A 27,958-nucleotide genomic window follows, 5' to 3' on the forward strand; every position below is an offset into this window, starting at 1 on the left:
TAGTAACAAACATTTTAATATTTATTTTATACTTATACAATATTTCTTTTTCTGTACTAGTTGGATAAAAAGAAACATGTTAGCATCATACGACTATCACTCAGTTATCCAAGAACTATCAAGATTCGGTGCTATTGAATCTGTCACCCCTTTTGGAAGACAAACAGCTATCATTACATTCAAAGACATCAGTTCAGCATGTAAAGCAATAAATGCTTTCCCAGCCAACAACCCAGGCAGAAGGATCCAATGTGTTTGGCATCACAAATTCATGTCTGTATACAAGATGTCAGGCCACAGAAAGAGAGAACTTACAAGTTACTAAAATGTTTTTTTGAAATTATTTCTACACAATAATTAATACAGTAATAATCAACATCAATAAAAAGGCACAAGTAGGATTTATCCAATCAAAAGAGTATTAACGTATCAAAATCCTTTCAATAAGGATAAACAGATGAGCTTCAGGGGTTCGATCTTCACCAACAATAAAAATTAGAGTTTTGATTTCTTCCCAAAGAAGCTCATAATAGCATTCATGCATTCGTCAGATAACCACCTTTCCCTGAGGAGTTCACACTCTTGACAGTTAACTGCATGCAGTGTCTCCTTTTCCACACCTCGTATTAACTGCTTTGACAGTGCCAAGGACTGGGAGAAGAAAAAAACAAAAAGTTCACAATTAATGAGACATACATAGTACAAGCTATGCTATTCTACACCAGTGGTTCCCAAACTTTTCTCTGCCGTGGCACACTTCGATACCTTCAATTATTTTGAGGTACACTGCTATATAGTCTCCAATCGAACTCATGAATATTCATGAGCCAATTCAAATCCCTTCAAGTAGTTTTTCAAAAAATTCCATGGCACACCAGTTGGGAAACACTGTTCTACACACTCCTTCAGTTCAGCATTTTGAAAAAGAGTATGTGAGAGGCACTTAATATGCAGTATCAAAACTGAATTGTATTCCAGTTAGACTTTTAATTTAATTTGGCATTTTACACACGGGCTGATGCTTTAATTGCTGCTAAGACTACTTAGTAGGATGTGGTTTCAGGAGGAGCAAAACATTCATCCATCCTTCCCATGTGTGTGGACAGACAAGTGTGAATTGGCTAGACTACCTGCAGCTCCAAATATAAATTGAGTTATTATAAGATGTTGGTATGAGAGTGTCTATTATAAGACCAGCTCATTATGTTTTCTACACATTCCAAGCAGTCAGAAAAGAGAGGGACTGCAGACGTGTTATTTTTTTTGGGGGGGGGAGAGAAACAAGTGTGTGAAGATTCAGGATTCTTTTCCCTAGGTGGTTTGTTTAGTAATCCACTTTTGAAGGTGCTGAGCATTCACAACTCCTTGGTAAGTCAGTACAATGAATATCCCACAAGGTAGCAGTTGTAGTAAACTTGCAACTATTAAGTAAATAAATAAAAATGTTGCAACAGATATCTCTGTTAACCCTTTAGGAGTCAGCATCCAAGGCAAATGCACATAATTTTTAGGTGGATTAACAGTTCATTTCTTAAAGATACTTGGATGAAAAGTGATGAGCCATAAATGCAAGTGTTTCTTGCCAACTTCAACCAGGATATCCTCTGAGACAGAGGCAACTGAGACATTAATTCCTGGAGGGAAAACCATAGAAATAACCAAGCTTGAGAAGAAAACTTAGATTGAGGTTCATTTTTTTTTCTATTACCAATTAAATCAAACCCTAAGAGGATAAGTTTGCACTCTATATAGTATCTGCTATAGTGTCTGCTCATAGGAGAGCAGGAACTCTATCTGGTTACAAGCTGTATATAAACAATTTTTAAATACTAACATTTCTTGGGAGATTTGCGTAAGCTTTAAGTCTTATCCAAACTTCCCTTTGAAAAGCCCTGTCAGGGAAAACCTCAGTCACAAGTCCTTGGGTACACGCTTCCCTTGCAGTCAACTTCTTGTTGAAAAGCAGCATCTCATTTGCCTACATGAAAGAAAACAAAAAGGCTATCAATCTAATAAAACATAAGAATTAAGAAACTAGAAAAAAGAACATAAACCTCCAGGTCACAGTATTCTTATTCATAGCAGAAAAGGAAACATAAGCGTTACCTGTTAATTTCTGTTCTCTGAAAAGGGTTTGGCCACCAGTACTCACTGAGGGGTTGCATCTTTTCCAGAGCATTGTGGGGTAGTTGTATAGCTGTCAGGGAATCTGACACAGGAAGGGAAGTCCCCTCAAAGATCATCCCAGATTAACTAATGTCAAAACTATTTGTTACTTATTCAGTTATTTTAAATTATCCAGACCAGGGATTGGCATTCTGTAAATTGTTGAAGAAATAATCTTTGTCTTCCTAGTGACTACAAAGCACCTATTTCCCTATGTATTATACAAAATCATCATAATTTATATTGAGAAATTTTGTTAACACAAAGGCAATATATACCTGATACGGCTATTTAACAGTGGTATATCTAAGTAACAGCTAAAATAAATTATGCAACTCTAATAGGAAGATAAGATCTGCTCTATTTTGATTGTGTGCATTTATGCCTTTTATTGATTTATGTATTTATTTATTCCTACTGCTGGCTCAGAAGCGAGAAATGCATGAGTTTGTGGATAGGAGACTAACAAATAACCCTGTCATCAGTAGTGGAGAAAGGTTCTGGAACTTGTGAAAAAATTGCTTCATAACAAAACTGAGGAAAGACTGAATATATACTTTTCCCAGCAGGAGTACCTACAACTACTGCTCTCTGCCTGACAGAGGTGCTTTTCTAAGGGGTGCTTTTCAGCTTCCTGACAGCTTTACAACTGCCCCTAGCATTGCTAGAGGAAAGATGCAAGCTCTCAGTGAAGGCTGAGAGACATGGTTGGGAAGGGGAGCTTGAGAGAGAAAGGTTACATACATCCGGCAGTGGATTTTTTTCTTTAATTTTAATATTCAGTTTTCTCTTTATTTCAGTGCCTATGGTGATACTATTTGACTACTTTCCTAATGTTTAAAGAATGAAAATTATAGAGAAAATTAACCAGAGTGCAAAACACAATGGGAGTGGGCTCCATTTAAATAACTCTCCCACAGTCATCCTTCTCTCTCATATAGCTGGATGGCATTACTAAGGAAAACTGTAGTTCAGTAAATGTAGGTAGAAAGTACTAAGTTAAAGTACAGACTTGTGTACTCTTACCTTGGATAAGCCCATTATCTTTGGAAACATGTAAGAAGAACATCCTTCTGGACTCTGGCCGAGTTCACTAAATGGGGTGTGAAACGTGGCCTATTAAAGAGTAAATCCATCTTTAAATTGAGGAAACTAGATTTGTCATTTTAAATAGAAGAAAAATACTAGAGTCTAGTTTTTATATTTTAAAGTCTTGACTGTAATGGAGTTGCACCAGAGATTAATTGGACGCATTGCCTTTACAGGCTTTAAAACACAATTTGGTAATGTGTTCGCCTATACCAGTCTTGAAGGGGTTAAGGTAGGCTAGAGGGCCAACTAACCACATAGGTTGTATCTAGAGGGGAGTCAGGGATCAAAAATGCTTAATTAAGGATGAAGCTCACCTGGGCAGGAACAGGTGGGGCTCCTATAAAGCTAAGACGCTGAGACCAGAAGGCAGGGGAAAATAGTCATTCTCTGACAGGAGGGAGGCTTGTTAGAGATTACAGGGTCTAGCAAGAAGCCAAAGGGGCAAGTAGTCACAAGAAGCAGAGGAAGTTTGGATGGGGAAGTAGAGGTGCCAGAGGATAGGAGGAGGAAGTAGGACAGAGCCTAGGGAAGTAGCAATCAGGTCTGGGAGAAGGAAGACCATAGTTTCAGAGCACAGGGTCTCTGGGCTGGAACCTGGAGTAGAAGGCAGGCCTGGGTTCCCCTACCAGCCACTGGGGAAGGGGCACAGTCTTGGATGTAGAATAGAGGACAGCCTGTAATAGCAGAGGGACAGCTTGTTCAGAGAGAAACTGGAAGGGGAGAACTAAAGTGACCTGGCCAGAGGACTGAGTCACAAAGATGACAGCTACCCAGAGTCCTGGAGGGGAAGAGTGAGACAATGGGCTGACTGACTACTGGAAGGGATGTCCCATCTGTGGTGAATTAATCTCCAAATGAACCACGTGGAGTAGTGAACCATTATACATGGTTAATACACAGCTTGGTTCTCTCCATATAACACAATCCCCCCACTATGATCAAATTGCCTATTTAAAGGGGGGGTTTATAGCATTGTTAGCCAAAACCATTCTCAGGGTAACTGAACAGCAACAACCATATTTAAACACAATAGTGCCTAGCAGAATTTCAACCACAGTGGGGACACAGCCTAATAAGAAATAAACACTGGTATAATAAGCTCATTTACAAGAGACACAACACAGGATCCAAGAGTTACAAACAGCCCAGTTCTGGCAGTGAATTCCATGCACAGAATGCCGGCAGGACTGGACCCTAAATTTGATTACTGAAAGCCTTTTGGGAAAAAAAAACTAATATGTGCAGCCATGTAAATTTAAGTGAACATCTTTCTCATTTTATTGGTCTAGGGTATTACATTCAGTTTAAAAATTACCTTCTACTCACTCCAAGCCTGGACACAACTTCTAGAACCACCACAGGACTTAGTTTTTGTACGACGTCCAATATGAGATGGTAAAAATACGTCATTTGTCCCATTTAAAGTTTACTAGAAATACAGATTTTTGTGCAGGAAGTTTACCAAAGGAGTTCGGCAATTCATGGTTTGCTGCCACAGTTTCCTTAGCACAGAGAACAGTAACCCAGATAAATAAGATAAAACCATAGAATTCTCCAATCCACACCAACTGTTGAAGGGTATAGCACAAAACTAATATCTCTTGTTTGGGGAATGAGATAGGTGGCAATCCTGGTGAAGATTCATAAAAATTAAAGAGAAAATGGGCCTCAAGACCAGAGAGACCATTCATCGTGTAGGGGCCTTAAAGAATAATTTACAACAAATGCATGACAGATGCTTCCTATTTTGTGCAGTAACAATCTATATTGCATATGTATTTGGATTTTATGCCACGCTTTAGCATGGCTCTGTGTATAGTAAAGTTGGTAATCTCAGCAACCTCTGATTTGATTAAAGAAAAGCTGTCATGAGGTTTTTAATTACACATTTGGTAAAATTAGTTTACTGAATTCCCATTCTCTAATGGAGTTGGTTATAGTTAGTTAAAATGTTCTGATTGTTAATAGATTCATTACAAGCATAATTTCACATAATCTACCTTTTACTGTACTAACGTGTGATGATTTTTTCTTCACTAGAACTCATATTGAGTCTCGCTGCTCTTGGTGGCTGTGTTCAAATTACAGACCATATCTACATTAGAGAAATATCATGGGTGTATGAACAACAGTTCAGTTATACTGGTGCAAACCCCTACTGTAGATGTGCTGCACTGATGCAAAGCAGTACTCACACAGGTGCAGCTTACGTTGGTAAATTTCACTCCCACAAATGTCTCCTGTACACAGGGATTTACAAATACTGGATTGAGATCAGTCCTGCAGTTTACTTACCTTGTCAGTAGCATACACAATATCAAACAGCCCAAGAAGAGTTACAGAGATTCCAACAGCTGGACCATTCACCACTGCAATCAGTGGCTTAGGGAAATCAATAAAATGTTTGACAAAGTCCCTGGAGATGGGAAGAAACAGAATTTGTCAGGATGACACATTAACTTTTGATGGGAAAAAGACTAGTCTTTTGCAAAACATGAGCCTAGTTACATAATCTGTGTAATGCTGTACTATGAACTGTATAAGAGTTCCAGAGGGGTAGCCGTGTTAGTCTGTATAGAGCAAAAACAACGAGAGTTCTGTAGCACTTTAAAGACTAACAAATTTATTAAAATAAAATGTATGGTTTTCTAGCTTTCCCAAATGTCCATTAACAAAGAACAGAGAATCTGTGCCAAATACCTACACTTCCTATCCAGCTGGGATTCATGTGACATGCTCAGAGCTGGTTTCTTAAAAGGTGAACTGCAAATCAAATTATGAAAATGCCATTTCCTTCAAAAACAGGTACTGAATGCCCCCAATAAACAGGCTAAGGAGGACATGAAGCACATCATTGTTTAATAACTTACTTTTCTTCCCATGCATTTCCATGCTTGAGATATTCATCCCTTCTTCAGCTGTTTAGCTTCTATTCTGCTGTGATGCCTCAGGCTAGTGATGTCATCACTGCCATGGAGCCTCACTACCACTTGTTGATATAGGGTCACAGAAGGGTGTTTCATTGTATTCTACACAACTTTATATTGTATCCTCAAGGGTACAACACATGTTCTTTTTGGGATGTAAGTAGCACAAGGAATACAAGGGCACCACAAGAGCAAGAGGGAGAAGGGCTGACAGAAATTTAAAGAAAAAACAAAACAGGTAAAATGTTAAGTATTGTGCTGAATCTCCTACTTAGCATGGCTAATGGGGGCATTTACCACATGCTGAAGTGGAAGTTTTCATGATAGGTCTGGATCTTGCTGTTGTCTCTTGGCAAAAAACTGAGGTCCACAGACCACTTGCCTAAGTGAGGACTCAGTCCTGCAGCCCTTCACTTGCAGTTTATCTTTAAATATTGGATAGAAAGCAGCAGGTATCTATGTACCTAACTTAGGGTTTTCTAGTGTCCATTACTGTAGTATCTGACGTTTCAGTCAGGAATCCAAGGCATGAATATTTCCCAAAGTTTCCTTCTCAAATTTATAAGCACACAGAAGCAATGGTGAAGGTAAAAGATCTCCTAATCCTCTTTTTGATTAAAACTGAGCAATAAAAAAATAAAATGAAATCAGTTTCCGCCTGTTCTAAGAAATATTTCAGCCACAGAATCATCCCATGTACCTGCCCTATATGTGTCCTGTATCTTATGGCACTGTATTGTCTCCCAACGTACCTTAAAACTGTAAGCTGTAATTTTTCATTGTTCAGCATATAGGGAACAAGTATGGTCTTGTGGTTGAGACACTAGATTGGGACTCGAGATCTGTGTTAGTTCCAGGCTCTAGGCCTAGTCTATACTAGAAAAAGTTTGCTGGTATAGCTACATGGGCAAACCCTCCTCATGGAGATGTAGCTTATATCAGCAAAAGAATGCTCTTGCTGGTATAGCTTATACTAGTTTCCTGAACAAAATAAACTATATTGTAAAGCTGAATCTACACTAGAGCTTTTGCCAGTATAGAAATGTCATTTAAAAAAATTAAAAAGTCTAGACATCCCTAATTGACGTTACTATACTGGCAAAGATTTCTAGTGTAGACCTGGCCTTAATATCTGTGCCTCATTTCCTCATCTATAAAATGTGGTTAATATTTCCTTTTTCCCACTCTTGTTTATGTACACTGTAAACTCTTTGAGACTGCTCTTGATCTCTCTTGCTATGTGTATGTACTATATGTAGTATAATTGGATTCCTATTATTGGTTGGAACCTGTAAGCCTGAGTTAAGTCAAGTCAATAATATTCTACCCTTTACAGTAGTGTATGCACATACAATATTAAAAAATTCCTACTCGAGTAATACTGCACCATCTTTCGCCATCTTCTCTATTCCATCGGGTGGGATATTGGTAAAGTTATTCAGGTCATTTCCACTACAGTAATAATCCCCATTTCCTGCAGACAATATAAGGGAACACCAAATAATTCTGAATAGGCAAAATGAAGAAACTGAAGCTTTCTTTTCATGTTCAGAAGACAAAGCTTAGCTTTAGACATTTAGGTTAAGTAATTAGGAAGTTGCCTGAAAACATAAACAATTCCTTGTTTCAGGATATCTTCAACCTTAAAATATTAGTTCTGATATTTTTAACCGACTATTGTTACAAGGAATGCCTAAGAGCAGTGAAAATGAAAGTTGGAGAGAGGGGGGAATTCAGTTCACTTTTTGTATCTGATCACACTGTGAATAGTCAGTTTCACTGTTTCCACTGCATAGTAAGTCAGCTTCCCCTGTCTGCATGGGTCTCATACAGCAACAAAGGAGAGAATACATTTAAAAACAAATAGGAAAATGCAATTACAGATTTTCCCTCTTCACCCAAAACTGAAAGGGAATCAAAATTACTCAACTAAAAAAACCCCAAAACCCTAAATTACATGTTGTATCCCTTTTTAAAAAAAACCCTAATCTGCAGTGAAGACTACAAATACCAGCATTTTACAATACAAAGCTATTGGGGGCACAACTTTCAAAACAGAAAGGGTGTGGTTAAAAGTTAGAGCACACTGATAATGATTCTTTCCTGTTTCTAGAATGTATTGCATTTTATGGTGATGGCTGAAGGCTCCAATCCTACAAACACTTATATGCATGCATAACTTGATGCCCAAATAGTCTTTTTTTACTAATCAGTGGTATAAAGTTACGTGCATAAGTGTTTGCAGGATTGCCCCCCCCCCAGTTGTTTTGGTTCTCTGAGGATACCACTCAGATACCACGATGATAGGTGGCTTACAAATACCAACAACGAGAACTACTTTTCTTCCTGCTTTAAGGGTAGTGTGGGCAAAATTACTATTATAACAAAATTATTGTTATAAAACCCAGTGTCCTGAACGTGTGTGTTGAAAAAGCAAATTTTGAAGATGGACATGACACACATTCATGGCTCACAGACCATATAAGAGCAAGATCACAGGTTATCTTAATTGATCACAAGAATACATGCAAGTGTAGTTTTTCTTTTAGCTTATCAAGAACAGTTATTTCTGGTATGTTGATATATATTATATGTAACCCAACTCTGACTACAGCATTTGTCAAGCTGGTAGCAATCAAGACTAAACAGCGCTCACAACTGCAGTTGGAAAATTATCTCAGAAGCTGCTACTCTGAGATAAAACCAAGCGTGGACATCATTGTCTTAGAAATACATGCCCATCTGTCTCACTGAAGAAGGAACAGTTAATAAGTAGTTAATTTTTTAAAAATATACATGTTTGCAATTTGTAATACTTTGTGTTTACTACTTCCTAATAACCTTAACTAGTGTTATAAATTTAGTAATAAAAATAAATTTGGTATTCCTTCTGCCGACATGCAAAAAACAAACAAACCCCAGTTTCAGATGATACATAATGGGGGGCAGGGGCACAACAAAATCTGTGAATAGTAAAGGGGGGGGAGAGCATGACTGGAGAAGTTAGCGCACCACTGATCTAGATAATGTCAGCATTACATTTAGGCATAAGATAAAATTCACCTCTTCAAAATAAATAAATAAATAAATCTGGTTGAGAAGCCATGAAACGTGATACCTGTTATTACAGTTATGATTGAATCATCCTTGGCAGCTTCTTCAAGTGCTTGAATAATTTCTCTATACATCTGGGTAAAAGAAGGATAAACATAAGAAAAAAAGCTGTGATGCCACAAAAGAAAACCCACACTGAAAATCAAGAACGTTGAAAGGCCAAATTTTCAAGGAGAGCCTCTAAAATTGTGCCTGCAATGTAGGCACACAGGTCAGATGTGCCTGCAACAGTTAAATATTGCAGGTCTGATATTTATATCCACAGAAGACAATGTGCATAAAATTTCAGGTACGAGTTTGAAGGTCAGAATGAGGCTCCCTTGAAAAGTGCATATGGATTGGATAAAACTTCCTTTAAAACCTGACAAGTGACATTATACGTGAGTGAATTTAAAACATGTTAAAAAGACAGGAAACATAAAAGATCAGATTCCGGTCCCTAATCTGGCTTCTTTGGAGCTCCTACATCAGGATTCCCCTGAGCATTCTATGCTGCTGGAAATAGTTGCAGGAGCAGATCATCTATCTTGACATACATACAACATTGCTAAAACCAGTTTGGAGGAATTTTACAAATTCCTTGGTTTAGACAAGGCTATGGAAAGGTCTTGTACATATGTTTACATTAATAATAATGATACCCAATTCTTATAAAGTGCTTTTCACCATTAGATTTCAAAGCACTTCACAATCTTTAAAATTAACCACAGTAGAATCTTTCTGCAGTGTACTGTCTCAATTTAGGGTAGGATTTAGGTCAAAACGAAGAGCTTTTGAAAAATCTGACCCTTAAAAAGCTGGTCATTGCTAGCACGGTGGTTAGCTTTTGTACATCAACTCAAAGATAAAGAAAAGATTGAAATGGAAAACAAATGAGAAACTGAATAGCAGCAGCAGAATTACATAAGTTGTTTGAAAGAGCAGGGAAATGGAGGACACACCAGAACTGGAGGGAAAATAAAAGTCAGCTCTTTGTTTTTGAAAACACATCACCAAGGTTATGCTGAGGAGATAAATAGCAAGAGGAAGAGCAGTTGCTGCTTTAGGCTGTGACTGGGCATGAGTGAAGTATATTCTTCCAAGTTACTTCACAAAAACGTAGTTGCTCAGCACGTGTCCATGTGCATCACTATAGTAAACTATGGGTCTCAACTGTTTGGTGCTGAAGGTTTCGACTCCTATTGACTTCAATGGGAATAGAGGAACTCAGCACCTCATAGAATTGGGCACCCAATATTTGAAAGGCATTCCAAGAAGTTGTAATGAAATTTCACCACAACATATCAGCAAAACCAGGCTTTTAACCTGATGTAAGGTAACATTTAACCCCTAAAGTCAGTCTCTTTACCTGTGTGGTGATAGCATTTTTCTTCTCAGGGCGGTTTAGCATTATCTTAGTGATGTTGTCTGTGGTAGTAACATGTAGGGTTTCATATCCATGTTTGTTGTCAGGAGTGGCATCTTTCACCTGGCTAGAAGACTCAGAAGAGACCAAACTTGACACAAGCTCAACATATTTCTGTCTGGCATTGTCCTGTGGTGAGGAAAACCCAAAATTATTATTAAAAAATGTTGGAGTCCAGCTCAGTCTCCTCTGCTTAGTGCAATGGTGAACTGAAAATAGGAATTGCTTCTCAGCTTAAAGCAAACTAGAAAAATCTCTTTAAAAAGGAAGTTACGTTCATCAAGGTGATCAAAATAAAAGTCAGATCTTTGCTTTTGAAAACACATCACGAAGGCATTATGCTGAGGAGACAAATACCAAGAGGAAGAGCAGATAAGGACATTTATTGAATGAATACTTTATATGTTTTGTGTCTGGTTTGGAACCGTTATGAAGATTTTGATGATGTTGAGCATTGCCAGTTTCAGGGGAAAAAACTGCCTTGAAAATCCTTATCGTAGAATATGCTAAATGCCAAGATCGTCACTTGGTTTTTCAGATTTAGGACAAGAGCTCTCAAGATATTCTATTCTGAGATACACATTGGGACATTCCTTAAGCAAAAAGAAAAAATTTATTTAAGAATACAAGTACTTCTGGGAAATAAAATGCCAGAAAAGGAGGCTAACATACATTTTAAACAATAAGCTATAGACATGAAAGAAAACTAAATATTTACCTCAAACATAAATAGCAAAGAGTTCTCAAAACAATCAGTTAACATGTAAAAATTAATAAAAGTGTAAATTCCTTAGTGTGTCAATTATTCTGAATGAGATACTGTCTTTGAACATTAGCATAACCTCTAGAGAATGTAATTCATCCATTTTATTATACTTGAACTTCAAAATTGATTATTCTCTAGTAATATGAGTCTTTCAGCTCATTCTACAAGGTGCAAAGTGCCCATTTTAAAATAACCACCTACAAACACCTCCCCCACACACACATTTTGTAGCTCTTGTAGTTTCAGTCAGAGCACTGCTTTTCTATAGGCAATCTTATCAAAATAAGAGACTGCATAACAGATTTTTTTTAAAGTTCCATACTTAAAATATTGATATCTCAAATTTTTACACTTGGTAGTCTGAGTACTTTTATGGAGAGAGAAGTGTCTTTATTCATCCTAGGGTGTAAGAATGACCCAGACTTGCTCTTCTCTCACTCTAAAGAGTGACATGAGAATAAACAAGTAATTACAAGTGGTAATCTTCCAAACAAAAGTGTTGGAGGCTCAGTGCAATTTGAGTTGCTTGACCACTGTTTTGGGGCCTAGCATAGCTTAAGTTGCTTGCTTGGCCATTCTGGACTCAACAGCCTGACATCTTCCAGTTGGCAGAGACAAATAGGACTACTGAGTAACCTTGGTTGCACACACAACCTTAACTTTGCCCCCTTTCAGCAATTCTCCAGTATGTCCCATTCACACACACTTTTACTTTGCCAACCCCAGAAGTGCTGCAATTTACAAGCTCTTCACCTCCTCTTACAACCCATTCATTCTCACCCACAAGATTCCATCTAACACTACTAAAAGACAAACAATGGGGGAAAAGGTCCTCCCCCACTATTTTCCCTAACCTCTAAGCCTCCCTCACATGACCTCCAACCTCTCTCCCCTCCCAACCATCCCCATTTATCCCCCCCAACCCTGTAACTCCAACCCCTCTCCCTTTATTTCACCACTCCTCCACTTCCTAATGTCCTTCCCCCCCAAGAAACATTCATGTCTAATTTTTTTCCCCAACAACTTTGATTACATTCCCCGCAAATAAAATTGTCACCCAAAATTGTCTCAAATGTAACAGCCTCCAGCCTCCAGCCACTCAGTCAAACTCCTTTTTTCTTAAGTTAATCGCATGCCCCTATGTATCCTTAGTTATATTAACTGAAAGGTGTTCACAGCCATCAATTTCAACGAGGTCTGTGATTTATCCAGTCATTAGTATCTCTTCAGGACACATCTACACTACAAAATGAAGTCGACCTAACTTACGTCAGCATGCAACCACTGCAGTAATTACATTGCTTGTGCGTGTCTACACTTTGCTCATGTCGGTGGTGCACATCCCCACCAGGAGTGCTTGCCCTGATGGAACTGTCAGTATGAGGCGTTGTGGGATGGCTTCTGAAAGCCAGCAACAGTGAATGTAAGCTGTGGGGTAACTTTTACCTATGCTGTTCATAGCCTCTGAGAAGACAAAGCAGGCCTGCTTAGGCAGTCTGACTTGGTGGGGAATTCACAATGTAGGCAGGGAACTGTGCAGCCTGGAAAAACCCTGGTTAAGAGGGAGAGAGACACATGCTTCCACCCAAGAAAGGTGATGGATGGGGAGCGAGAAACCTGAGGGGGTGCCCTTGCTGGACCACGGAGGAGGAATACATGTGCAATTGCCCTGAACTATGAAGCTGGCTTAGTTGCTTTGTTACATTTGGCATCTGCAACAAGATCTCTGTGCTTGTTGTCACAATGCTTTTTGGATGATACAGTATTTGTATTTGATTTTGCTGTGATGTCCAGTTTTGCAGTTGGCAATTGGCTGTTGGTTGCTACTACGCCTGGTTCACTTTTGGCTGTTGTTGATTTGTGCTCTTTGTGGCCCACCCTGATTCGCAGTAGGTTGTCGCTTATGGTCTGGTCTTGCTGGGTTGTCACTTTAGCATGAATCTTATCAGCATCTGCATTGGTTTTATGTTGCTGCAAAGGAGGGCCGTGCAGATTTGAGCTTGGTGCCGCATGCATGAACTCCTCACAACGTTGCCGCTTCCACCCAGAAGAACATGGACAGTGGTTCTATTGCTGGACAAGCTGAGTCAGATATAGGCCAAGCAACAGCCAGCACATGCGCCAATATCTTACGGACTTTTATACTGCACAGCTTCTGACACACAATTCATTCCTGGACACACTTGGTGCTGTTGTTGAAATAACGGTAGATGTCAATTAGGAGTTCATCATGGGCAAATGTTTTGCACTTCTCTCAGCTGTGATGTGCACAAGGTGACATGGGCAGCCCACAAGAGAGACAGTTGTTGCTCTCGAATAAATGCTGCAACACCCTTGTGCACACCCAACATGACAGAAGCACTGTCACTTCCAAAAGCCAAGCAGCTTGACCAAGGGACTCTCCTGGCATCCACATTTTGAATTCAGAAGCTGAAAAATATTCTCTCCAGTGGCACACTCTGTACAGTTTGGGACTGATAGAAACAAGGTGATCACTTTACCTTTGCTGTCATTAAAATGTTGAATGATGATCAGGAAGAGCTTGCTGGCAGCTGCACCGTTGCTGTGTCAGCAGCTAGATTAAACAACAAACACCACACACTTTCTGCAAGGTGGTCCACACTGTCATTTGCCATCTCTTTGATAATAGCTGTTGTTTTTGTGCACTTATATGTATACTTCCTGGTTATTTCCAAATCAGGAAAAGCAGTTTTCAGTAGCTTTGAGACATGACTGCTCATTGCAACTGACAAGTTATGCTCAGCAATGAAGCCCATTACCAACATTTCAGCACAGATCACACTCTCTTCAACGTCTGCGGTTAAGAACTGCTTTATCTGCATGCGCCGCTAGCTTCTGTTTTTGCTGGCTTAACATGCTTTTTCGCACCAATGCAAATTTTCACATTGTTACGACTGCCATGCATGATGGATATGTCCATGTGACATAGTTCACAGTACACATAATGTTCTCCCTCTCTCTCTCAATGGCTTACTCACTTTAAATTTGGTTGCATAGTCTATTTTGAACTTCAGAAACGTTTTTCAACTTAGGGTTTTTCTGGCGTATTTGGCTCATTTTTATCACCCACATCCGCCATTTTTATCAACAGTGGTTGCTGGTGAACTTTGGGGCAAAAGGGGTGTAGCAAAGAAACAAAAAACGAACAAACACCACACACATGCCTGCTTGCCCCCAAGGCACTCCTCCCACTAGAGATGCAATCAGAATTTTCATAAGGAGGGTGCCCAAGAGGCCTGCACATGTGTATTGGGTTTCCCCATTTGCATAGCCATGACCTCTTCCCTCCCTGCTGAGAAACCGGGCCCTGCTGACATGCTCTAAAAAGGTACCTAGAGCACATGAATGTAGTCCAACAGGGTCTACTTAGTTAGAGCACAACACACTGCTTGTAGCATGGACTGTGAATCCAGTGCTCCAAAACCCATTCAAAATTGCCAAGGCTTCTCTCCTATCAGACCCTCACAGTGCAGTCTGCTCATGTGCCATGGGGGAGAAGACTGACCCCATTGCCACAATAATATTTGCTGCATTTGTTGGATCTGAATGGTGGCAAATGACACAAAAGTCATAGATTTAAAGCCTGAATTTATAATTAAATGTAAAAATCAAAAGATTATGGAACATTAGGGAGGGTTGGCATTTCTGCTACTGAGCTGGCCAGTTAACCAGGAACTAGGTCTGCTAAATACAGTAATGTGGCTAGGAAGATGCAGTCAGGCCTATGGCAGCAGAGTGCAAAGACCTAATTATAGTTAGTACAAGGCAGCTCAGCCTTCAGTGTACTGGTGCTGCCACCCCACTTAGACAATGCACACAGAGCCATTACCTTCTCACCGTTGAAACATTACTGTGTGCAGTTACTTTTCTGAAGTACTGCAGTCTGCAACAATGCTTATTAACTGCAAGTCCTTTTAAAAAATAATGCATCGGGGGAGAGTGATCAACAGTTCTTGATCTGAGAATCAGAACATGAGAAATAGCTCTTACAAGAGCTACCACAACATAATCAATATGAAAGAAATCATTATCTCTCTGACAATTAAGGGTTAAGTGATTTTAGCTATCTTATTGCTAAGCTAAGTGAAGAAAAATTATTTCTGATGCAGCAGTTTGTCCATTAGAACCAGAACAAATTGTTTCAGGAAAGTCCAAATTTTGCCAACTGACATGACTTAGGGAGAAGAAATTTGATATTTTTAAGGGCTCTTAAAAGTGCAATTTTATTTTTAAAATGACTCTAAAATGGCATAGTGGGGATCCCATTTTATTATGTCTCAAGAGATTCCATATAAAAAAGGGTTTAAAAATAAAAATACATAGTTCTTCAGTCAGCTTTGCAAACTCATCCCTGGGCTCTGGTCATCTACCTGTAATAGTTTGCAAAGCTTACAGTTAGTTTACAAGTAAAAATATAGTTCTTTTAAGAACACTTTTTGATATGGAATCTGCGGAGACAGAATAAAAATGGGATACCACTAGGCTGTTTTTTAGAGTCACAGTCTTTTAGCCTATGACACAAATCACCTTTTTGAAGTGACAAGTTTACCAACATCCATGAAAGGAGCATTCATGGTAGAAGATTTTTTCCTCTTCTAAAGAAAAAGATCAAAACTAGCTTAATTCCACTTGTGAAGTCACAAAGTAGCCACAATTTTGCTGCTGGGGTTAGGTTGTTTATTAGCTAAAACCAAATTAGACATGGATGTCAGGATCCTCACCTTTAACTTCCCTATGACAACATGCAATACATGTTAGCCAGGAGGTCTGGGTAAGACAATTGTTTGGAACAAATAATTTTCTTCCTTGATCAGCTGGTAGGATATCCTATAGAACTAAGGGTTTTTTCCTCCTCCTGGAACACCAGAAGCATACTCTCTCTATTTTTATATACATTCAACAAGTAAGAGGGAGACAGACACTCTTGTTCTCTCTTGCATACACACACATTCAGAGGGTCAATCTGTATGGCAGTGAAAAGTGCTATAAAGCCCATTCCTTTAATTTTTTTAAAAGAAACACTAAAATATGACACAATTAGAATAACACTTTTAAAAGCAGGCAAACAAGCCTTCCTTGAATAAATAATTACACCTAAAAACTCCTGTACACTAACATTGCCATCAACTGTTGGTAACACTTTAAACCAAGTTTACAAAGCAGAAATATAAAACCAAAATATTTTAGAAGTGTGTAAGACATCATGCAAAATATGCTGATGTCTGAAACAGACTTTTAACTAACTTGTGATATGATTACATACTAGCCCTTCCCTAATCAGTATTGAGTATCTGGTTTGAAAATGAAATGATAAATTGAAAGTAATGCTATAGTCACCTTAGACAAACTGCCAAGTGAATTCCATGCGTCCCATTTGGCCTTCTTGACAAAGTCAAGCATACCAGGCTTCGGAGAACTGCAGGGACCCTGAGTAGCCTGTATAAAGGGTGGAATAAACTCATGTAGTTTTCAAGTAAGTTCAAATTTCTCAACCAATATTTCTCAATCTGGGGCAAAGAACACAACCCCTATGAATCATTACATGATCATGGCACAGAAGCTCTGAAAACAAACAAGTGTGCTCTAAAGAAAAGAGTACTGTAAAGTCACCATGGGTTGGTCTACCCTGCTGACTTTTGTTGACAGAACAGTGGAGTTGTACCCACTGAAATGCTCGTCCCACTGATGTAACTCCCGGGCTATGCCAGCATAATAAAACCACCTCAATGAGAGGTGTAGGGCAGCGGTTCCAACCTTTTTGAGTTTGCAGACCTCTTTGCAATCTCCAAATATTTTGCAGGCCACCACATGCTACTAGTTGTAAAATAAATTACAGTAGTAGGTTTTTAGAAACTATATGAAATTATTTTTTATTTGAAATTGTACATTTCCTTGGTGAGAATTTTTCTTTTTCTTTTCCGTGGACCCCCTGTAGTAGCCTCGGTCCACGGACCACAGGTTGGGAACTGCTTGGTGTAGGACTTATGTCAGTGTAGTTAGGGCGATGTAGTGTCAGTGCAGACACAGTGTTCCTTACATTGACTATTGGCTGTCATTCTTGTCAATTTCACAGCTCTAACAAGCCAGGCAGCTAAGGCCCAGCTACTCCCCTCTCTCCTGGAGAGCTGAGTGGCTGAACCCTGCTCCCATGGCCAGAAACCCCAAGCGGCTGGACCCCGCTCTTGACGAGAAGCCTGGGCTGTCCCCTATCCTCCTCCCCTCCCCCTTTGGAGGGGAAAAGCCCGAGGTGGCTTCCCTCAGCTCCTGGTGGGAATGGGGAGTTGGGCGGGGGGGCAGCCCACCGGGAGCCCGTGAGGCAGCTGGGCTCCCAGCAGAGAGCAGCCAGCAGAGCTGAAAGACTGGGCTCTCAGCTCCCCACGCTGCCCCTCCTAGGCAGTGGAGGTGCTCCTGGTAAGGACACACACCACCGACCCAAGGTAGTGTGGACATCAGCCAACGCAGTAATTAATGCGGTTACTGTAAATCAACCTAACATAGGTCGACTTATCTTTGTAGTGTAGACAAGACCTATGTCTACATTAAGCCTCTTAAGTTTTTAAGATAAACAAGTAAATTCTCAGAAACTCAATCTCAATATTGTCCAGACTCCAACCATTTTAATTAATTAAAAAAAACATTTTTAAAGGTGTATTTGTATATTCAGCTTACAAAAATATTATTGCATAAGATCAATCTCTCTTCAAGAAAGGCAAATTACAGGGAGAGAAATATTTAGACCCCAGAAACGTAAGTCAGTTGTTTCTGACAATAACATGTAAGGGTCTATCTTTAAAAAGTGTGTTTTCTTCTATTTTATTAAAAGAACAATTTGTTCCTTTAATACAAAAAGATACCCCCTTGACTAATCTCTCCCCCCATATACTTAATACCAGTGGTTTTCAACCTGTGGTCCGCGGACCACTGGGGATCCACAGACTATGTCTAACTAAGGGGTTCTCAAAAGGTGACTATGAAAATAAAGTTTCAGATTCCAGAAAAGACATTCCATTTTTCTAATCAATCAAAAATGTGAATACCTCCACCTACAGGTCAAAACCCAGAAGTGTTGTTGTTACTATAGAAGCCCATGGTTTAGCACCCTTTCTCACACTGTGTCAAATGCCAGGCCGAGCATGTGCAACATTTATAGTTGAATTCTGTTCAGTCAGTTTTCAGTCTAAGATTGCTGTGCTAGAAGTCCATGGACCACAGGATGAATTTCTAAAGTGGTCTGCACCTCCATTCCATTTCCATTAGAAATTTTTTAGGTGTCCACAAATGAAAAAAGGTTGTTGAAAACCATTGCTTCAGACCATTACAAAAAGATTCCTTTAGAGTAGTAAAACACACCACACTGTAAAAGGCTTGCCTAATGCCCTATGTCACTCTGCCCACTTTAAGTCTTAGTAATAAATAATACAATGGTTTGAAACTATAATCATTTCATGCAAACTAAGCAGTGGATTGATTTTGAGTTTTTTACCTCAGAAATAAATGTTGTAGGAATACAGGACTTGTGCACACTGCATAGCTGATACAGCTAAGAGTGACTGAACTGGATTCTATTTCTTCTTGTGCCTCAACAATTCCACACACACCCAGTTCAAATCAGGCACACCTCACACCACACTGAAGGTAATGGAATGGTTTAGGTGTCACTGAGGACATAATTTGGTTCACAAACCAGTTACTGGTGATTATTCATGAGGTGAGAAGAACTCAGCTTGACTCTCAGAGCTCAGGCTGAGTTTGCAGAGCTGGCTGTAATTTATTTTTAAAAAGCCTTTTTTGAAACATGATGAAGTTGCTGAGACACAAAACATAGAACCCTATAATGCCTTTTACAAAGATTTCTTTTACAGTCACTTTTCAGACTACAGTCACAATTTAAACAAAAATTGTCTACCTACCTGTTTAAACAATGCGTAGAGCTTCAACTTTACTTCATTACCAGGGTCCTTCTTTAAAAGCGTTAGCTGATCTTTAGCCTTTTCGAAATCTGACTGGCTGATTTGCATGGCAGCTCCGGTCGTGTGCAGATGAATTACAGGAAAACAGACAGCATGCACTGTGCTACTATAGGGAAAACAAATATCCACTTACAGCTAGCTGTTTAGTCTGCTGTAGCTATACATTTTGTTTTTCAAGATGTTTAATGTTTGCCTTTTAAAAAAATATTCACAGGATCAAGAGTGAAAGTTAAAAAAAGCCCCAAAAACAGTAAATAAATACAGAGAAGTTATAATACAGTCATTGTAGAAGTTTGAAGCAATTTCTGGCATAATTAACCTTTGAACAACTAGTATCTAACCCTTTATTGTACATAAACTAGAGTGCTGGGTTACTGCCAGAGATAGGAGTCAATCAGAACACTGCCAGAAGAGAAAGGGGACAGAGGGAGAAAGTTATGTGATCAAGTGCCAGCTAAGTTGCTAAACGCAGATCAGTTGCACTGATGGCAGATTTCTACTTGTTTTTACCCATAAATCATAACTCCACTGATTCCAGCTATTCTGGCTGAATTGGAGAACACAACGGAAAGGATATATTGTTAATGTGTTCAATGTTGTGTATTTAGTTTACAAGTCTAAAAAATCTCTTGTCATCACTATCATTTTTTATGATCTCTTCAAGTCCAGATATATCTAACATAAAATACTGGAGTTTATTGATTTGAGTCTCCTTTCAGACTAGCGAGACTCAAGATTAATTCCAGTGAGGGCGATGGAGTTGCACCACTCTTTTACACTAGTGTAAGAGAAGAATCAGATCCAACATGTTTTGTTGACATTTGTGACAATAGCTGGTCAAAATATCTACTAACGTTTTCCATTGGAAAATGCAGTTTTTTGTTACAGTTGGAAAATGTTTTGCAGAAATGTGTCAATTTCAATTAAATATTTTCTGTGAAAGTGTTGAAATTAATCATTTTGACTTGTTTCATTTGTTTTCACTTCTACATTCCAATAATTTTCACATTTTATTTATACAGTTGATATTTTATCTATTATATTATCAAAAACGTTTCTAAGGTTTCTGAATCAAAACTTTTCTGCCTTTCTGTTCTATGAAAAATTTTGACTTTTTGTTCTGAGTCAAAAAGGAAACAAAAATTTTTTAAATGTCAGTATTTCCCACAGAATGGAAATTCCATTTTCTAGCCAGCTCTAGCTGGGACATTAACAGGTAAACATTTTTCAGGTCTTAATTTCAGATCATTCTTATTCACTCTGCTGGTACTTACATTACAAAAATACTTTTTTGCAAACCAGATCCATTGCAAGTAAATCACCCTTTTTTCCTGTACATAGACACAGTCAGAATCTTAGAGAAATCTAGAAATAATTCCTTTCCAGGATGTTGCATGATGTAGTACCCAACTCCTTTGATTGCTATAGTCATCTTATATAAAAGATATTTTAGGTTCTTAAGCATGAAATAGAAAAATATTACAGGCAAAGCATGCAAAGAATACAATTAAAACATTGGATTATAGTGCTTCTTCATGAAATGCAGTTATAAAGCTCCAGAGTCATCTTATACTAATATTTATAATGGCTATCAGAATTTCTATCTAGTTACAGCCCTTCTGGGACACTATCATTAATGTTGGCATTATTGAATTTTAGGTTTCAGATATTTCTTTTTTTGGCCACTGAGTTTGTGTGTATGTGGAGCAATCTCTCCTTCATCAGTTAATGATTTATCAGTAGTTAATTCCCAGAGATATGTATGGTGCTGTAAAAGACACCAGTTAAGACAGTCCCTGCCCTCAGAAACTTACAATTTCTTCTTTTCTCTATAAAATGTGACTAAGAAAAATAGTATGTTTCATTTACATGGTGCCTTATAAAACATATAGAAATTCAATAAAGAAAAGTGCACTTCACTTACGAAGGAAAAAAATCAAATGCACAAGTACAAAATGGGGAGTAACTGTTAAATGGTAGTACTGCTGAAAAGGATCTGGGCATTATAAAGGACCACAAACTGAATGAATCGTCAATGTGATGCAGCTGCAAAAAAGCTAATATGATTCCGGGGTGTATTAACAGGAGTATTGTATGTAAGACACAGGAGGTAACTGTCCTGCTCTACTTGGAACTGGTGAGGTCCCAGCTGGAGTCGTGTGTCCAATTCTGGGCACTACAATTTCGGAAGGAGGTGGACAACTTGGAAAGAGTCCAGAGGAGAGTGACAAAAATGATAAAAAGTTTAGAAAAACTGACCTATGAGGAAAGATTGAAAAAATTGGGCATGTTTACTCTTGAGAAAAGAAGACTGAGAGATCTTTCAGTTATGTTAAGTAGGATGTTTTAAAGAGGATGGTGATCGATTGTTCTCCATGTTCACTAAAGGTAGAACAAAAAGTCAGGAGCTTAAATCTGCTTTGCTGCAGATTTAGGTTAGATATTAGGAAAAGCATTCTAATTATAGGATAGTTAAGCTCTGGAATAGGCTTCCATCATTGGAAGCATTTAAAAACAAATTGGACAAACACTTGGTCCTGCCACAGTGCAGGGGGCTGGACTTTATGACTTTCTCGAGGTCTCTTCCAGTCCTACATTTCAAAGATTTTCCACTCTGAGGGTGACTCTTCATGCTGTCCTGCCAGGCTGCTTGCCTGGAATGGAAGTCACCCAAGTAATTTCAAACAGTTAATGATGAGCATGCATAGAGCCTGCCACACCCTATTTCTGGATGACTCTAGCCCACCCAGCGGAGTCACCTTGCCCAGCTTAGGCAAGTCTGCAGGCTCAGAGAGTACTCCCAAAACAAGAAACTATGTATCCTCCCTTATTTACACCACTAAATGCTGCAATGCAAGCATGTGGGTTACATATTCAATGATATTATCATACACCATGTTATGGATGATCAATAAGTCCTCTACCATTTACCTACTACTTTAGTGCTATGCAGAGGAGAAGGAGATCAATGGCTGAGTGAGAATATTTCTCTTATCAAATAGGTGTGTGTGTCACTGATATTTTTGTTTTAAAGTCTCTTTCTTGGGCTAGGTGTAAGACAGGATAGAATACAGCAGTGACGAGTATAAGGTCTGTCCTACAAACCAGATAAGGCATGGAATCTACCCTAGCTACTCCATGGGTTTCTAATCTACCATGCCCTGAATAATGTAATTAACTATTTGGTTTGGGAAGAAAAAGTGCATATTACTTCCTGGGACATATACAGACACACTAATTAAGGCTTGCTTTATAGAAGAGTAGATTTCCAAGGCCTAGAAAAAATTAAGAGGGAAAGTCCCAATTCTTTTCTGCTGTTTTGGAGTTCGGAGACAATTTAGCACAGTCAGTCTGACACAACTGATTCTGTATAAGCAGCAGTCATTCAGTTTTCCTCTCCTTTCTAGAAAATACACAAATATTTAACTGCAATGCAAATTAAGTATATAAACAAACTCGATTTGGTCATTTCGATAGCAGGAGACGCATTCTGGAGAAAGTGTCTACTAAGATTCTATTCCACAAGTCTCTTTCACTGGAGGATTTTGTTTCCCAACAATAGGTTCTCTTTTCAATTAAATACCTGAGACTTGACAAAGAGTTGCCATTAAAACAAAGATAAGACCATTAAAATATACACATTTCTTTTATGAGAGAATGTCTTTTCCTTAAATTATCCAAAATCCTGAAGACAGATGATCATGTTCCACAGGCTTTTAGTTTTGGTAGTAACATAAAAAGTTTATTTCAGATACAGCATGTTACAAACTGCTTCTCCATTTTGGCTTGCCACGCTGAATGTGACAAGCTGCTATATTCATTTATACTTTAGTTGCTTTGAGCTTTTTCCCTGAATATTTTAACTCATGGCAGTGGTGAGTAAGTGGGGAAACTAGTCTTCATAATATGGTAACTACCTTTTCAATCTTTTCCTGCTGTGCTTGTACTGTTAACTAGGATGCCCACCAGAGTTGTAATTTTCTAAAGGCTACAAGGGTCTTAACTCAATCCTCAGAGTGTTCAAAGGGCCTGCCACAGCATGATTAACTACTTCACAATTTTTTTTTTTAAAAGGAGTAATTATCTGCATGGGAGTTCCATGCTAGCCATTCTCCCCTGCTGCTAGTACAGAATCTGACATGTGAACACAGAGCATCAAAAAAGCTGCTAGCATGGCCCACTTCCTGCCTGCTTGGCAGAGCTACCAGTGATGAGGGAAAATGTTTGCTAGTGCTGTAGGAATTGAGAGTTCAAATCCTCTTAAGCATTTTTTTTAAAATTGCTTGTTTTCTCCCTCCCATTCCTCTCTTTTCTCCATGAGTTATCGTGAGGTCAGAGAAGAAAGAAAGAAAGGGGACTGAGGGAGGAGCATTATGCTCTCACCACCTTAACATCAATGTGTTTGTTAAGGAGACAAAAAGACTAAGGTTGTGTCTACACTATCACTTATGTCACTCAGGGGTGTGAATAAGCCACCCCCCAAGTGACATAAATTACACTGACCTAAGCGCCGGTGTGGACAGCATTAAGTCAGTGAGAGCTCCGCTTGCCGACATAGCTACTGTCGCTTGTTGGGGGTGGATTAATTAAATCAGTGGGAGAACTCTCTCCCGTCAGTTTAGAGCAGCTACACTAGAGAGTTTGCAGCATGTAGCTGCACCGGTGCAACTGCTGTAAACCACTGTAAAATCTCTAATGTACCATAGCCTGAGATTAGGAGATGAGGAGGAGTGTTGGGTGGCCGGCTGCCCTTATGCAGCAATCAATTCAGAAAAGGAAGGAATGCAAGGGGTTAAAATCAGTATTTAAAATAAAACTATTTTTACAGAAAAATAAAATAAAATAAATGGTTTACATGGAGATGCAGATTCATGCAAAACTGATTTTACTTTAGTTTTCTAAAAGCCTCATGAGTAGCCAAGTGAAGCACCAACAAAAGGATTTTAAAAATGATTAAAAGGTTGATAGTCATCTGACACTTTTTTAAAAAGTGGCTATGATCAAGTCCATTATTTGTGCATGTAGTATACAAATTTCCTGGCAGGCTGAACCGTTTTGCTAAAGCATTTCACTATCCACCTGCAGAATTTTGTACATTCAATACATTTCTGAAGTGTATTTTAGTATAGCAACAGATATGCAGCACACACTGTCCTTGCAACAACAAAGAGCACCATCCAGAAAAAGAACAGTTAAATTTTTTGTTCTCCCAGCTAGTCTTAAACAACACATGCACCCACCACTCAGCAGGGGAGTATGGGAGGGGGCTCCTACTACAATATTTATTGGAGACCCAATATTGAGCAGACATAACAACCCAGTCTAAAATGAAAAGGCCTCACCACAAGAGCTTGAAGGATTAGCCAATTAGACACTAGTTCTTCCCCTTATCCGCTCTTCTCAGATTTTTTTCTTTTTCTTTTAAAGGAACCACTTTGTTTCTTCTAGGAGGGTAAATTCACAGCTGGATATCATAGTGCATAATCTCATTGTAGATAATCCTATCAGAAGAATAGCATGCCTGCCGGACAATCCTGTCAATATATTCTCAAGTGGAAAGGACGAGTGCCTTTTTTCAGCCTTTGGTAGGGTTGGCCTTTACAGCACTCCCTTGTGGCTTGTCAAAGCACTACTCCTCCTCCCCGCTTTCCCACCAGATCTTCAGTAGTCATACATAGCATCCACCTCCCATGTGGTCTGATGCTGTCAGGACTACGTCACGTCACACGCAGTTCCTCTGTTTTGGAGTATCCAAGTTCCAAAACAAATATAACAAAACCAGAGAGGAGAACTAACTGTCCCAGTTTATGGCTGGATGCAGTCCTTCTATTCAGTCTGTTTTTCTAGCTAACCCTCCTCTGGACACCCTGCTTCAGACGTAGCTTCTCTCAGGGAGACTCTGACATCTGCAGTCTTACTCAGCTTCCTCTGTCCAGCCAGGCTTCGCTCACCAAGTGAGAACTAGAAATCTGCTCCCCTTCTCAGTCAGCCACCAACTGGCCTGGTGGCTCCTCTTTCACTTCCACTCTCTAGACCTGATACCTACTGCAGGTGTAGCAGGGCACAGGTAACTGATCCCACAGGCTGTCATTAACCCCTTCGTGGCCAATGTGGGGTTTGCACTCCCCATCACACAGCTATGCAAGTCTAAGTTAAGAACATAAGAGCATAAGAATGGCCATATTGGGTCCGACCAATGGCCCATCTAGGCTAGAATCCTGTCTTCCAACAGTGGCCAATGCCAGGTGCTTTAGAGGGAATGAACAGAACAGGTAATCATCAAGTATCCAGCCCATCGTGTCACCCATTCCCAGCTTCTGGCAAACAGCAATCCCTGCCCATCTAGCTAACAATCATTGATGGACCTGTTACTTACCACTCAGTCAAAATGTCATATTAAAAAGATTTCAGCAGGAGAGCTTTTATGTTAAAAAAAATAGTAGTGTTTCTCCAGCTGATTTCTTGGTTCATAGTATTTTTATGCAGGGGTGTGTGCAGAAATTTAAATTTGACTCCTTTTGGAGGGACACGTTCTGTGCCACCCTCCCCCCTCCGGATCTCACTTTCTGCCATTCCCTCCACCCGCAGTCCAAGCTTGTGCTTTCCTCCTCCTCCCACTCCCTGCCTCGGGGCAGCAGGAGCTCACTCGGTTCCCTCCTCCCACCACCTTGGCCAGAGGAGTTCTGTGCCCCCAACGATTATTGGGGGGTCCCTGCTTGCCCCCCTGTGCATGCCCCGATCTTGTGACTTTCTTGTCTTGTACTAGGAAATGTAGAGTGGCTACAGCAGGTGTGAGAACCTTCTGTGCTGCAGCTCCTGCTGTCTGAAACAGCCTTGTTGTACCTGCCTCACCAACTATCCCAACTCTTACGAAATGACCTTTTCTCTCCTCTTAAAATTCTTTCTGCTACTATGTGTATCAAAAGCATTTTAGGATGCAATCAATATGAAAGACCCATGAAATTACATATCCTTAATAAGAAGATGGCTGGAGCAGAGACTTTGACTAGTGCTAGGCCACTGACAAACCCTGTTCCTTTAGAATTCAGCAACCAATAGTGATTTTCCACAATGGTGATGTGTGGAAGGAGGTATACTTAATCATTGCTAAGTGATTGACATAGCTTTTCAGAGACTAGCATGACATTAGACAAAGATCTTGTCTTCACTACAAAAAAAAAAGTGTATTAACTTAAAGTAACTAATGTGAATGTATTTATGGTGAATGTTCTTGAATGTACCTAGTGAAGACAAGGTACGTTATAGTTTTTGTATGAATTAGCAGGAAAAGACTCTGGGGGATAAGGTTTAATATTTCTTCCAATTGCAACTTAGGCCTACTATCACCATGGGCTCTTAACATTTTACACTATTACACTGTTTTAGCATGTAAAATACACAATATAATGAGGTATCCCTTGGCAGATTAAAGTGCTGCTTCACCATTGTTAAAGGTGAATTGATCAGCTGCATTTGATAGTTTTCAGATTAAAAAACAGTTAATAAACGTTGAGATACACTGTATTATTCAGAGAGGCAAAATGGGACTAATATTCTTTAATTACAATTGTTACAAAGGAAACTGTAATTATTCCCTTTATATCCTTGTGAAAGCCTTCTCTTACACAAGTAAAAGTAAACTGGAAAGGAATGAGACTATTAATGACAAACTAAGAGGCAAAAGATATTCTAGCTCTTAGGCAAGGTCCAGAGTTTCTATATGTAGATTCTTTAAAATTATTTTCATGAAAAAAATTACAAACATGAAAATTAGTGAAATAATATAATGTTGTGACTCCCATAAAAAGATTTGGAAGAACCAACTCTGACAAGTTGCTAGGTAATAATGTCCTGCCTTCAGGATTACTGATTAATCAGTGAGAGTGTGTTCTATTGATGTAGTATATATAACTTAATACTCTGGCTAGAGCCATGTGCAAGTATGTATTTGAATTTGATACTCTTCAAATACTGTTTATACTGGGAATCTGAACCACAGATGAAAATGGTTTTCATGGCAACAGTATCCCTGAACTGGTATTGAAAATGGCTTGATTACTAATGTAGACAAGAAAAAAACCATTTTCATGCCATTTCAGAAAGCAAATCTCAATGTCTACAAAGTCTACACAAGGAAAAATTTACATACATAAAAAAACAAGTTAAAGTGTTGCCAGTTCAGTGCCATTAGGCTTACTTTCAACAAATTTAACTAAAACAGTGGTGAAAAAGAGTCCAGCTGCTGAAGCGTTGTGAATTCACCCCTCTTTTCCTAGCTGCTGAGTTTCAAAAATACGTTTACAGTCTAACAACATCCTGTTCACATTTATGAAATGATCAGAATCTTTTTAGGACAGCAAAACTATTTCAGAACCAGCTAAAGACCTAGGACTAAAGAATATGACTTTTTCAGTTTCGTCAATTAAATTCAATGAAAAACGGCTTCAAAACTCATTAACTGTAATAGAAAGGTATTTTTTAATCCATGTTCCAAAAC

At 39.1% G+C, this 27,958-nt stretch overlaps 1 protein-coding gene across 2 annotated transcripts in view; it reads right to left on the reverse strand.

Annotated features, from left to right (window-relative positions):
- ECI2 (enoyl-CoA delta isomerase 2) overlaps positions 1–27,958 on the reverse strand; it is a 37,791-nt gene continuing 9,833 nt past the window's right edge. The window contains exons 2-10 of one of the 2 annotated variants that reach the window (XM_067562618.1): positions 19,402–19,567; positions 16,829–16,927; positions 10,648–10,833; positions 9,304–9,373; positions 7,557–7,659; positions 5,554–5,674; positions 3,193–3,282; positions 1,835–1,978; positions 1–651 (exon numbers count right to left, since the gene is read on the reverse strand). In XM_067562618.1, the coding sequence (XP_067418719.1) occupies positions 496–651; positions 1,835–1,978; positions 3,193–3,282; positions 5,554–5,674; positions 7,557–7,659; positions 9,304–9,373; positions 10,648–10,833; positions 16,829–16,927; positions 19,402–19,567 (1,135 nt within the window). In that variant the 3' untranslated portion in view covers positions 1–495. The remainder of the gene's footprint in view (positions 652–1,834; positions 1,979–3,192; positions 3,283–5,553; positions 5,675–7,556; positions 7,660–9,303; positions 9,374–10,647; positions 10,834–16,828; positions 16,928–19,401; positions 19,568–27,958) is intronic. The other variant, XM_067562619.1, reaches the window with a different exon arrangement.

This window comes from Emydura macquarii, unplaced genomic scaffold (assembly GCF_026122565.2).
Source record: "Emydura macquarii macquarii isolate MOO-44397 ecotype Brisbane River unplaced genomic scaffold, CSIRO-AGI_Emac_v2 contig_2452, whole genome shotgun sequence".
NCBI classification, from domain to species: Eukaryota; Metazoa; Chordata; order Testudines; family Chelidae; genus Emydura; species Emydura macquarii.